A 12,865-nucleotide genomic window follows, 5' to 3' on the forward strand; every position below is an offset into this window, starting at 1 on the left:
CCAGCTCCTATGTTACATATTATGAAATATCCTTTTCATCTTCACCCTAGTTTCCAATTCTGAAATTAGGCTAATTCTTTAAGGCCGCAGGAACTACAGTGTTATTTTTAGTCTAGAGAAGGTAAGAAACTATGTGGACAGTTTCTTCTCTGTACAAGCACATGCACCAGCAATGCTACCATCCACAAACTTCAGGATTCAGCCAAACACGTTATTCCATACAATCAGAGGTGGCTTGCAGTTGAACCCAGTAAAAAGCAGCAAAACAAAGTGCAACTGCAAGAGGCTCTTGCAGGGACTACAGCTCACATTTCAACTCTAAGGAGGCAGAGAGGGGAAAAAAAATTATTTGAAAAAGTCAAAGAAAAATTCTTTTATCCAAAACCTGCAAACACTGCAGCTCACAATTTCCAGAGAAGCAAAAGCTCTGCTGCCTTTACAAAGATTAAATCTGCAACTGCCTCTCTGTTGTTGGTTGGTTTTTGTTTTTTTTAAAAAATAAAGTTTCCATTGGCCAAAGATGTTAGGAAGCATCTTCAACAGGAAAAGGACGTAAGCCCAAGTATGTCAGTTAAGTAATCTGTGATAAGGTTAAACAAACAAGGTAAAGTAAGGGTAAGGTTTCTTGACAAATCATCTGTGATAAGGTTAAGTAAATGTCTCTCTCGTCAGGACAGCAAAGATAGGCAATGCAAGGGAATATTATTTCTGCTGACCTGGACAATGAACGTGAGAGGTGTACATTCTGGAGTCACTCCTGTTGGACAGCATTGATTTTAGTGAAGCATCTGGCCTGAAGGCTGTATGAAACCATTAAAAAAAAATTGAGTCAGGCATTTAACCCACTCTGCACCCATACATTCAGAGGGACCATAGGAAAAAACTCAGACCTAAAATACAGACAGTTCCCCAGCAATTATTTATGCAGAATTACACATAATATTAATTCTTAACACCTTATTGAGGACAAAGAAAATTCTCAACACCTACTACTTATTGAGGACAAAGAACATTGCCCTTATGCAGAGATGCTGAGGAGTGAACTCTGCTGTCCCTTGAGCAAATGTTTTCTCTCTCTGTAAGACAGAAACACACATTAAAAAGTATGGTTACAAAGGATTAAGGCAGCTCAGTTAATGCAAACTAGCACTCTCTCCTGCATTCCTCACTAATACAGTGGTGACATAACCAGCCAAAACATGTAGCTTTAATTCAAATAAGGTTTAAAGAAGTTACTGCCAAGTAATTACACCCATTGAAGGCCTATGGAGTAGAGGAACCTTCATTAACACTCTGCTGCTATTCTCTGAGCACTTTTCTAACCAGTTGCACCAATCTGAAGTGGCAACCACAAACAAGAGCAGGCAACAAGTTTTCATGAAGAAACTTGTGCTTGCCTTTCAGAAAGCACACCAGCACAAGGTCTGAGCACAGCGGGCAAGGATGGAGCATCCAAATGCTGGCTGGCTGCCTGCCTACCCAGAAAGGCTGGGACAACCCAAAAGTAGATGAGTTTTCTGATTAACATGCTTCGTTATTTTTCTGATAATGTGCTTTTCTTTGCTGGAGGAAGGTGACAGTAGTACTTTTGGAACTGCAAGCAGCTTCCTACTACCCTTTTCTGCTTTCTAATGAACTGCTGGCTGAACCCAAACTATGGGTTCCCATTTATTTTATTGCTAATCCTAGCCTCTGTCTAAGAACCTGTGTTTAATCCACAAAGAGTACCGGATGCTTCTGAAGACTGCTTCCAAGAACAAAAATATAGCACTCAGCTGGAGCTCCCTAAAGCCATTCAGTAGGAAGGATTAAACCCAGAGACTTGGATGGAGCTTAGATCCAGTGGACATGACCCTACCTGTGCTCTCTTCATTACACAAGGGTATGTTGTGCCTCTTCCTAAGCCTCTTTCTAAACTACTGACTCTAAAGGACTGGCTCTAGGAGCCTCATCTCACAGCTCTGCATAAACATTCAGGGCTCCCATCCTGTGCTGACATGTGCTCTCAGCTATAAACCAGAACAGACATTAAATTAAACAGTTTGCTCTACCCTAGCAATGCTCCCAGGACATCAGCCCACCAAGCACAGAAGCTGATTGCTGGAGCTTCATCTACACTGCAATCCTGGGAGCAAGTCACTGCCAGCAGCACCGGCAAAATGGTATTACGCAGAATGCAAAGCTTCCCATGAAGCAGAAAAACTGTTGGGTGCTCAACTGGAAAAGAGAGCTCGCTGTAGTGCCTTTCCTCTTATCAGCAATACTTCACATCAAGGTACAACACTGCAGTGTGGACAAAGCATAATTCAAAAAGTCTTAAAAAACACTTTGGGTCCCTAACAGCAATTTAAATTACATGCAGGCTTTGACTCTTTTACTGAAGTCACCATTAGCACACAAGCTGCAAGTAACTGGCATGAACTTCAGCTGGTCCTCAAGAATCCCCTGATGTAAAAGTTGTGACTGATTTTATTTTTGCTTCATTATCGTGACAGCACTTTTAACTTGCTCAAAACACATCTGAAAGAACCACTGACAACTAACTTGCTTTCACTGAGGTCACCAGCAGAAATTTACTTCTACGTAATAAACTAACCAGAACACAACTTTCAGTTCTGCAAGGACTCCCAAATAACACTTTCCGCTGAAACTTCAGGATTTAAGAAAACAAAACAAAACCAGTTATTCCCCAAACACTTCCAATTACATTCCCAACTTATTTGTGACACATAAAGGTCATTTTTGTCTAGGCATGCAAGAAGATAATCCCCACCCTTCAGGCAATCAGGACTTCTGGCAAGATTTTAAGAGGTCTCCAGCTGATAATCATGAAAGTTCACACCGCCAGGAGTCCAGGCAAGCTTTTAACACAGGAAATTAGTGCTAAAATGTTTTAAGCATTTTAAGGATCAATTAAAGATGGTGCAACAGTCCAGCAAAGTAGAACTGAGCTCCCTGCTCCAAATCAGATGGTTTTAGAACACAAAACAGCAGCAGCAGCTCTTCAGCCAGGAGACATCTACAGGAAATGAGGTTAGACAAATCCCGGACAATTAATCCTCTGTGTAGCCAAATTACATACTCACACTACCCGCAGAGCCATCAGACAACAGCACATAGCACCAAGTCAGACTGCTACCTGTCTGCTGCAAGGACTGGGTGTTGCAGGTTGTCATCCTGCATCCTCCCTGTTCATCCATGAAACCAATGGTTCTCTTACCACAGCTAAAAAGCCAGGCTCCTTACTGATGTGTAAGTGCACTTGGGTACAACTCAGGGCAAGACTCCCAATATGCAGCTCTCATTAGCAATTGCAGCTGCAAGCTATCAAAAAAGAAACACGGAATGCCATCTTTTGCCTTGTCAGCACCGGGGGACCACGAAGTCCATCGAGGATAATGACTCCAGAAGTAGGCCACTGGGAAACAAAAGGGGGCTCGGCAGTTCCTGGGCTGAGGTGAAGTCACCTGGTGTCAACAGTTCTTTTCAATACATGTCCCAGCACCAGCAGCAGACCGGTGACTGCGAACAGAGTGAACTGGCAAAACAGAATGGTACAGATCACAAATGCGTCCACAGAGACTGCCCGCATATGCTGTCAGCGCAGAGAGTGGGGAATGCTCACGGAGCAGCTGCTCAGTGCTGTGGCAAGGCTGAGTTAGCCTGCTATGTACTAGTTACACCAAAAGCATCAAGAAAAGTCTTCACAGCAGGTTAGTGCTACACACCAACATGGCTGGCTATAACCACTGTCTAAAGCGACTCTGGATAGTTATCTGTGTTCATTCACCAGAAGTTCAAAAGAAAAGGATGTTTTACACTAAATTCAGGGTCTTTTAAAAAAGTAATAGATATCTCAAACCCCATCATATCCATCCATCCATTTAAAAGATTCACCTTTTGCTTCTTCTCTGTAATAATTCAACTTTTTTTATTAAAAATGTATTTTTCAAAACACCATACTCCGAGTATAATACAGCTAGCACTGAAACTATTTCAGCTGAATAGGTTTCTATCATCCCTTTGGTGATCTCAGCTAGTTTTTATTAAGCCCCTTCCCCACATCAGCATTTAATTTCTATTTCCCATCAACAAAGAAGTCTGACTTTTCTCCTCTGTGCTTACAGGCTCTGATACTGCCATGCTGTTGGTGCTTTAAGCTCCTCACAGAACTTGGTTTTAACAGACTGAGGGGAGAAAAGCAAATATTCTCACCAAATTTACACAACTAACCCATCTCTGCCCCAAATATCCAGATCACACTTACCCTGAACATATCGATCAGCTAAAATCTTCCATACTGAGAGCCCCAGCTGAAGACAGTTCATGTCCACTTCAGCTAAGAAAGACAATTTTTTTAAATTTCTTTTTGCTGTCTAGTCACGTGGGACGTTTCATAGACATTCTGTTTATACAGAGGTAGTCATGAAGTGGTTTATTCTCCCACCCTCATCTTTTACACACAGAGATAAGCACCAAATAAAATGGAAAAGGAAACTTGCCAACTCAAAGTTTGGTCAGACATAATTGACCCATGGGAGTTAACTGACTACACAGGTATTACTGTGTTTTCTGTTGATTAGATTTGGAATGTAACAGTGTCCTTCCAAGGTCTCCAGCCCAGCGGAATTCACCTACAAGAGGCAGTGCAGCATGCAGCTCTGATCACAGCACGTCATTTCCTCCAAGTACTGGGTTTCACAGGTATCTACTCAGCAAAAGAGGGATGGCTTTCCCATCAGTTCAGAAGACTCCCATACATAAGAAGGCTTCTAGTCTCAGACTTGCCATCCTCTGCCTATTCTCATTGCTGCTCAACAGAACAAACTCAAATCCTCAATTATCTTCTAAGTGCCTTAAGAAACAGGGATGATGAGATATTTTATTAGTTCTTTGTTCTGTCATGCAATAAAGGATTAGCCTTTCCTGACTTGTCCTCAAGATAAAAACTGATCCTGATGGCTCCCTAAACTCAACAGGCTGCGGAAATCTTGATTTCTAACTGACCCACTGCACTTCAAGATGACAACAACAGGGAAAAAAGCAGTACTTCTGTTTGCTGGATTCACAGATGAAGCTTCCTTAGAGTCTGCACAACACCATCAAAGTCCCCATTTCAGCAACTCTCAGCTTAGGCATTAGATCAAGTCATCCAGCTAACCTGGGACAGATTAACCATGCACTCACAAAAACTAGGTCAGTCTCAAACAGTCCCTATAGCCTGGAAAGGCACGTATGTGTAAGCACAGATCACATAGCCTTCCTCTTTTAAAATGATGGCCAGCAGAAAGTCACGAAGTCCAGACTCAAGTAACTGTTACAACACTTAGCGCTACATACAAAGTGGTTCCTGATTTCTACAAGAAACAGGAAACCTTTACCAACCTGAGTTCAGAAGTCACTAAGAAATAACTTAGTGATGTCAAGTTTTCCTCTTTGAAATATTTGGTTCTCAAATATTTAACTATTTTCTGAAGTGAAAGAGCTACCTCAGGACTTGGGTGCAGATCTAAGATCTGTCACCTGTTCCAGACCCTCCTAACCCACACCTTGGTTTCACAAACCCAGACGGCAGCCTTTACTCTCCTTTGACATCACCTTCCACCCTCCTCCTCAGCAAACACTGCTACTAAAATTAGACCGCAGTGGTCATACCACACTGCCTCCTCGACTGTCATCGCAGACTCCCTGTTACTCAGTCATGTATTTCAGCCTCACACTGAGCCCCATGCACCACATTCCCTGCCCAGATAACGGCTCTTCTCTAGTCTTACCTGTCTGTCCTCCAACAAAATGCCATTCCTCATTACCGCCGTGAAGCTCAATCTCCATCTATCCCCAGAAGGGATGGTCATCCACTTTCAATTTACTCTGAAGCCAAAAAGACATCTCTGAAGTATTTCAAAGATTAAATTTTGTGCTTAAGAAAAGATGATTTCTAAACATCCACCCTGAAACACCGGGCATGCTTGTACCCTCCCTCTTGCACACACCTACAATTTGTATTGTATGTTTCGTGAATGAAGAGGTGCAAAGGGATACACGCACACGCCAAGACAAGGTATCTGCTGCTGTCAGGGTCTGCCAGGTTTCTGCGTTCTGACTTCAAAACAACATACAAGCTTTGAAGCTGGGACAGTACCTATGTCTTAAAGCATCTGATTTCAGAAGTGCTGCTGGATGCTCCCACCTCAAAGACACATTGAGTCTTACATTTGCTGCCTAGAGTCCAAGGCAAGGGTTCACAGAACAAAAGCGACACCGTATCACAGTCCAACGCCACTACCCGGCACAGACTGCAGAGAACAGAGGTGCTTCAGAGCAACCTGCCCAAAGCACCTCCTCACAGACCCCATCCTGCCCTGCTTCGAGACGTACAGCTCTTGCTGCTGAAGTCACTGCATGCCACTTACCAGCCAGCTACAAACAGGATGAATCTCCTTTTCCACTAATGAAGGAAGGTTCTTTCCCAGAGGATAAAGGCAATTGAAGGTTAGCCATTAACAGTTGCATTTGTCCCCAGCCTTTCAGTTCTGATCAATTGCTGCAGGACTTTTTTTTTTACTTCATGCTATCTCACAGAAAACCATAAACTTCAGGTTGGCCCATGGGAGAGTCCATTCCAGAAATGGTATGTTCTGGCACTGCCAACGTACTTGGCAGATATAAGGTGCGCTTTAAGGGCTTTCCTAACTTCAGTGAATTTTGGAGTAGCAATTATCTTAAGTTACTCCAGATGAAAGACCACACAAAACGTTAATTCAAACCCCTCTTCTGCCAGAAGCCCCCCACTATCCCTAGTCACCACTGCCCTACTTTTTCCCCTCGCCAACGTCCAAATAGTTGGACTTGCTCTTCCTTGATGCCCATGTCTCCTGAAGTGATCACTCCCTTTGTCGTAGCTTCTGTTCCACGTATATTATAAAAGAATCCTGTCTCACTTCAGGACATTTAAGAGTACTTGCTGCTAGTTTGGAGGAAAGCACTGCCCCCTCCACACAGACACACTTGCTGCTTCTTACCTAATTTCTCCCTCTACCTCAACCAGAGCAGAAGGAAAACCGGACAAAACACCTGGGCATTTGCACCAGTAGTTAGAGGTAGTGTAAGCTGCTCCGTTGGATCCAGTTATTTCTATTGTGCTGTAGGATACAAAGCTGTTAGTACCACCTGAAAGCAACGTGTGCCAGAAGGGTTTTATTACTGAAGAAATTAATGGGATATATATCAGCACTGCCCTGATTTCTAGCAGCTATGAAGAGCTTGTATCACAGTTACCAGCACTGTTAAGGTGAGGATATTAAAACAAATTGGAACAATGTGCAGCAGCAGCTACGAAACAACACTAAGCTATAGAGCAATGGCTTTGTAATTTAGGTGCATTTACAGAAAATGTAAGACTCAAAATGAAAACTGAGATCAACAATACACTGGGAATGTTTAAATCGCAAATGAGATAGCTGTCATCAAAGCTGAAACCTGTTCCAGGCTGAATAGCCAAGACTGTGCATGGCATGACATGGCAGTGTATGAGAACACAAAACCAGCATGTCTCTGCGATCCATGCAAGATGAACTAGAGCTACTAGTGGGAGGAAATGAGAAAGGAAGGAGACAACTTTTTTCTGAGGCAAACACCCAGCAGTGGGCCAGAAGTCCAAAACAGCAATATTCATTAGAAACGTAGAATCACGTCCTAGGAAGTGTAGTACAAGCCTTTTGTCCTCTCGAAGAGGAAGGACTGTGCTCTGTACTGCTTCATAAACTGCCAAGCTCCCATCTGCAAGCTTCAAAGACTTCACAGCTCCATTCTTCTTACGATTTTTTTTCTTTCAGTTTGCCATGTACAATCCATAGCTTTGGCTGCTCCACCCTATAGACGGCTGAGTTTCACAGCTATCTGTCAAATAGCAGTAACAGTCTTGGGTTTGTTTTTACAACGATGATAATCTTTGCCGTTAAAACCTGAGACTTTAAGAGGTATGTCTCATCTGTGACTCACTTGAGCCAGTAAGACAACAGCTACAAGACTGGTCAGAGGACCTAAAATCCATCACGGGCTGCAAACTGCTCCCAAAGCAGCAGCCTGGGTGCATCCAACAAAGCTCCCCAGAGCCCACGAAGCTTCCATCCTCCTCAGGCTTGCACGTCCTGTGGCTGCCTCTTTTCTGGGCTGAGATGAGACAGGAAGTCCAAAGAACCAGGGTGTCAATTCCTTTACTGTATTTGCTGAAAAGCTCCTGATGGCAGAAAGAGTGTGAAAAAATCTTTACAAGTCTTGAAACGGGCAATAACTGGTGCCACTAATGAAGTGGTCTAAGAGGCACGGCAGAGCGGCAAAGTAACAGAAACACAGGAAGGGGGGAAAAAGGGGTTTTTGAGACAGACTGCCGCGAGCAGAAAAAAATAACACAGAGCCAGGCCTGGAGACATGTTTGGGCACACCACCAAAGCCAGACCCAGGGAAGATGAGCAGCACAGTAAAGACATTGTGGGATCCTAAAATCAGAGAAAGAGGGCAGTGACAGACATGGAGATGAGTAAAACAACTCTGGGCACAGAGCCCACCGCAAGAACAGCACAGGGAATAAAATCACCCACGCTGAGGTCCAGCAGGGCATTCCATGTCTGAGATGCTACGAACAAAAACCAAAGAGTTGGGGGGGTGACTGCAAAGACCTGAGCTCCTTGTTTGTGCTGCCACTTGAGATTCTCCAGAATAGGAAGTGCAGGAAGCGAAGGAGAAGCCTGGAGGTTTCGGCTGTCTGAGGCCAACACTGTTTTGTTTGCTGAGCCTCATGCTGTCGCTGCTTCCCTTTCAACAGGAATTATACAAATGTGGTTGCTGTGCCCCGGCAGAGCAGGCACAGATAAACTTTTTGCTCCATCAGAAGCTCACTGAAATACAACACTTTCCAATTCACTTACAGTGGCCTGTTACTTGATGTTCGTGAAGGTACAAGACATGGAAAACGTCATTTTGACACCAAGCTTTCCTAACACAGCTGTCAAAACAGCTGTATTATTTCACACAGCTATTGCTTTATCTTAAATAAAATACCGGGCACATTTAATCTAGTTGTCTGGGCAATGAAAGGACCAGATCAAAAAAAGGAAAAGATGACAGGTTTTTAAATCGAAAAGCCTTAACTAAACAAGAGTGGACCTACTCGTTGCAGAAGCAGCATGCCTTCAACACCAAAACTCTTCCCTCTCTCCAAAACAGCTGAGCCTTAACACCTCGCACTCATGGGTTACTTCTGAACATCTTACAGTTTATACACTTCACACAAAACAATTTTAAGTAATTCATGGCACTTGGGAGAATACAGCACTATGGATAATTTAACAGAAGCTGATCAAACAGAACTGATTTTGAGAAAAGCCCAATCTAATTCTGCCTGATAGCATTCCTAGTACAGTTGTGTGCTATCATTAGCCATTTCAAGCCAAAATTTGATCACATCAAATTTAGTAGGTCTTTGCCAGTTTTAGTAGGACCAAAATGCTGACTTTGAGTTATCAAATGCCACATGGTACAGGCAATCACACCAGAAGTTATTTCAACTCAGAATGTCTACAGTAAAAATTTTATGCTGCTAAAAACTGCGGAAAAAGTTACTGACTCCTTATGAATGGCTAAGCATGATGTTGGCAATACATAAACTAGCTCCAGGTCTGTAAGCAGGGAATGTGGAAGGCCAGTGTTAGTTGAAAAAGTCTTAATGTACAAAAGATATGAATGAATTACTGCAGTTGGAAAGCTCCCTCCCCTTCCTCAAAGGCTTTCCCATCACTGAACTGTAAACTGAAATGAAGTGTCAAAAGTTTAACATGTCTTGGCCAGTGAAAGAACAGGCCAGCAGCAGTAATCTGTCGTTATCTATTACTAGAGCTACCCTGTCACGCGGGCAGAAGAATCCTCCTCTTTACCACATCTCATAAAAGGACAAAGCAATAGTTGCATACAAGTCATAAATGTTTGTGTAAAAAGCCAAACTGCTCATCCCTCTCTTCTGCTCTCAACTTCTCCCTTATTTCTAAGACAGACCCACCAGCATTTTGCCTGGTACTAGCAGAGAAACTTCAGCTCAAACCCAGCAGGTGTTTTCAATCAGACAGTCTGTAAACACCCAGGACTCAGTTCAAAAGCCCAGCACACGTGGGCAGGAGAAGCCCCCCTCGCCTCTGGGAGGAGCCCCCAATAACCAGCAGGAACAGCAGCAGGAAACTGTCCCACAAACAGGCTGGGGACTCATTTTTTTTTCCCCAAGGTGTCAAATTTGCAGCAATATCAGTGTGGGCAGACCCCAAGTTTCGGTGTAAAAGTGGTGGTTTGTCTCTGCTGACGTCAAGGACCTGCTGAGCAGGCGTCTGCAGGATGGGGCTGCCAGCGAGTCCCCTGAGCTGTAGCAGACTTGGGCTGCCGGCAGGCTGAGAGGCAGCACCAGCCACCATGAGACATTTCTGCCATGGCTGTAGTTTGGGAAAAAATTGTCACTGTCAGGGCAAACATCTGTCAGCCTTGCGCATTTCAGCTGTAGTAAGAAACACAGTGATTGTATCATCCGTTTTCCACACTGATACTGTGACATACCCAGCTAAAGAAGATAAAAGAGGCCTGGACAGTCAAGATGGCAGGGACCCGTGGCTGTTTTGATTTAAGCTTACTCCCTTTCTGTCTAAATGAACACATCAGTTATGAATGATCAGTGTTCTTCCCCCCATCCCAGTGTGCCTGATGTCAGGCTCCATTTCCCTCCTTACTGTTGCACTTCCGTATTTGTGTAGGTCTTTCCCAGGGTGACACTTGTAGGAAACAAAGAGTGTAGAAACTGCACAGTTGGATGGTCAAGTTGCGAAGGGAGGTGAGCTCTGTAGACACTGCTGTGCAGCCGTACGACAGCAATCCCCTGTCGCCAGCCTCTCCCACCCTCTCCTCCACCTCCCCCAAAACACATGCCTCATTCTCCATGCCCTCATCCTTACCTCATAGGACCATACACACTGCACTCCCGCAAACCTTCGTACGCATCTCCCCACTTCCACGTCCTCGTGGGTGGTGTACATCTCTCGCAGACACTCGCCAATGTGGGGCACCATTCTCCGCAGGACTTCCCGGCTCATGATCACTCCTGGTCCTCCCATGCAGAAGTTCTCACCTGGTTCCAGCGCCAGCTTCCCCATCTCCTCCGTGGTGCCAAGGCCAGTCTGCCCAAGAAAGAGGGGCTCGCTGCTGTTCAAGCTCCTGAGGAAGTTCTCCAGTTTGTCCCCTTTGATGTAAACATCGTCATCAGCTCTCATAAACCATTCGTATTTGTCCAAGTAGTGGTCATGCATGTATTTGAGCATCATGAAAGATTTTTTCTGGGGTGGGTAAGAGTCATCAACACCTGGAAGCGCCACGATGGGGATGGGAATAGAGGTGTCCGAACCCTCGCTGGAGAAGAATTCAACCTTGCCAGGAATGGTTTTGGACCACGTTCTAAATTGAAAAAGACAATAAGGACTAATTAAGTATGTAAACCAAGGCAGGCAGAGTGTGCTACCAGAGACCACGCAAAGGAAATGCACCTCATCTGCTTTACAAATTTTCTTTTTACACACCTTGAAGGGTTATTTTTTTCCATGCAAACAAGGACATTCACATGGTACCCACAGCAACTGGTTAACACACAAGAAGTTCTGATATGACAAGCATCTGAATATCATTTTTGCATCTCCATCTGATCAAAAGGTAATTCAATAGAGTAGTTCACTAGTGGCAAGCAGGATTTCTTAAGCACACTCTGTAATGGTTTAATAGGTGTTGGTTACAAGACACAGAGCGAAGCCAAAAGGAGCCATAATGGGCAAACAATTCACATACAACTGGATTTAATGCCTCCAAAGCATCCCTGCAAGTTATTCAGCATCACATCCACCTTCCATTCCCTCCAAGTCCCCCAACAGCTCAAAGCACTCTGAAGTTCTGACTCTAGAGAGTAAACAGAGGCAAATTTTGCACGAACTTGTGAGGAATCAATATCCTTAGAGAAACCAACCAAACAGCAACTTCTCCAGATGCTATGTGGAGAAGCATGCAGGGCTTTGACAGAAATAAAATCCTCCTGCCCGTTTGCAACAGCCAAAGAAGCACAGAGCATGATAGCAATGGTAACCTCAAATGGGTCTGCCTGCACCAGCAAAGGACTAGTGGGAAAGTAGCCCCATGCATGCAAATCATGTAATCCCAACAGATGACCTGTGCTACCAACACCCACACCTCCAGCAGCTTTCTGCATGCTTCAGACCACATTTTAGTAGAAAGGAACAACACGAAAGAGGAGCCTTTCTGTGCGAAGCAGCACAGCGACGACATCTGCTCCATACCTTCCATGCTCCTCTCTGCCAAATCCAACCCATCTGCGTGGGCAAACTGGGTCACTTATACTGCAGGAAGAGATGTAGGATGATTCCTCAAGGCAGACTGCAGAACACTTAACCTCCTCCAGGGAGGATTTTCAATCATGTAACTGGTACAGCCTTGCCCTAAAAATCATAAGTTTTAAGCTTTCAGTATCATTTTCTCAGATTCTACCTGGGGAAAAGCAGAGCTCACATATGCTTCACAGGAGCTCACAGAAAACTACGTCCATTGGTAAACCAACAGGTTTTGCCCCTGTTTGTATAGGGGGAGAATATGTTCTAGTTATGTTTGGCGACTATGCTCAGAATATAACCTACACTCAAAGCTGAATGTAAAAACACTCTCAAAGTAAAGGACACAGTATTCCCTCAATCCATCACTGCCACTTTTACCAGATACCTCTCAACACAGGTTTCTTGCCAAAAGCAGAACAGATTTTGGGCAGTACAGACCATCT

General features: G+C 44.2%; 1 protein-coding gene across 1 annotated transcript in view; it reads right to left on the minus strand.

Annotated features, from left to right (window-relative positions):
• The window catches only part of CHSY1 (chondroitin sulfate synthase 1), a 78,105-nt gene that overhangs the window by 57,167 nt on the left and 8,073 nt on the right, over positions 1–12,865 (minus strand). Inside the window, exon 2 of the mRNA XM_055815088.1 lies at positions 10,989–11,484. Within this exon, the coding sequence (XP_055671063.1) occupies positions 10,989–11,484 (496 nt within the window). The remainder of the gene's footprint in view (positions 1–10,988; positions 11,485–12,865) is intronic.

Source organism: Falco peregrinus, chromosome 1 (genome assembly GCF_023634155.1).
Source record: "Falco peregrinus isolate bFalPer1 chromosome 1, bFalPer1.pri, whole genome shotgun sequence".
In the NCBI taxonomy this organism is placed as follows: Eukaryota; Metazoa; Chordata; class Aves; order Falconiformes; family Falconidae; genus Falco; species Falco peregrinus.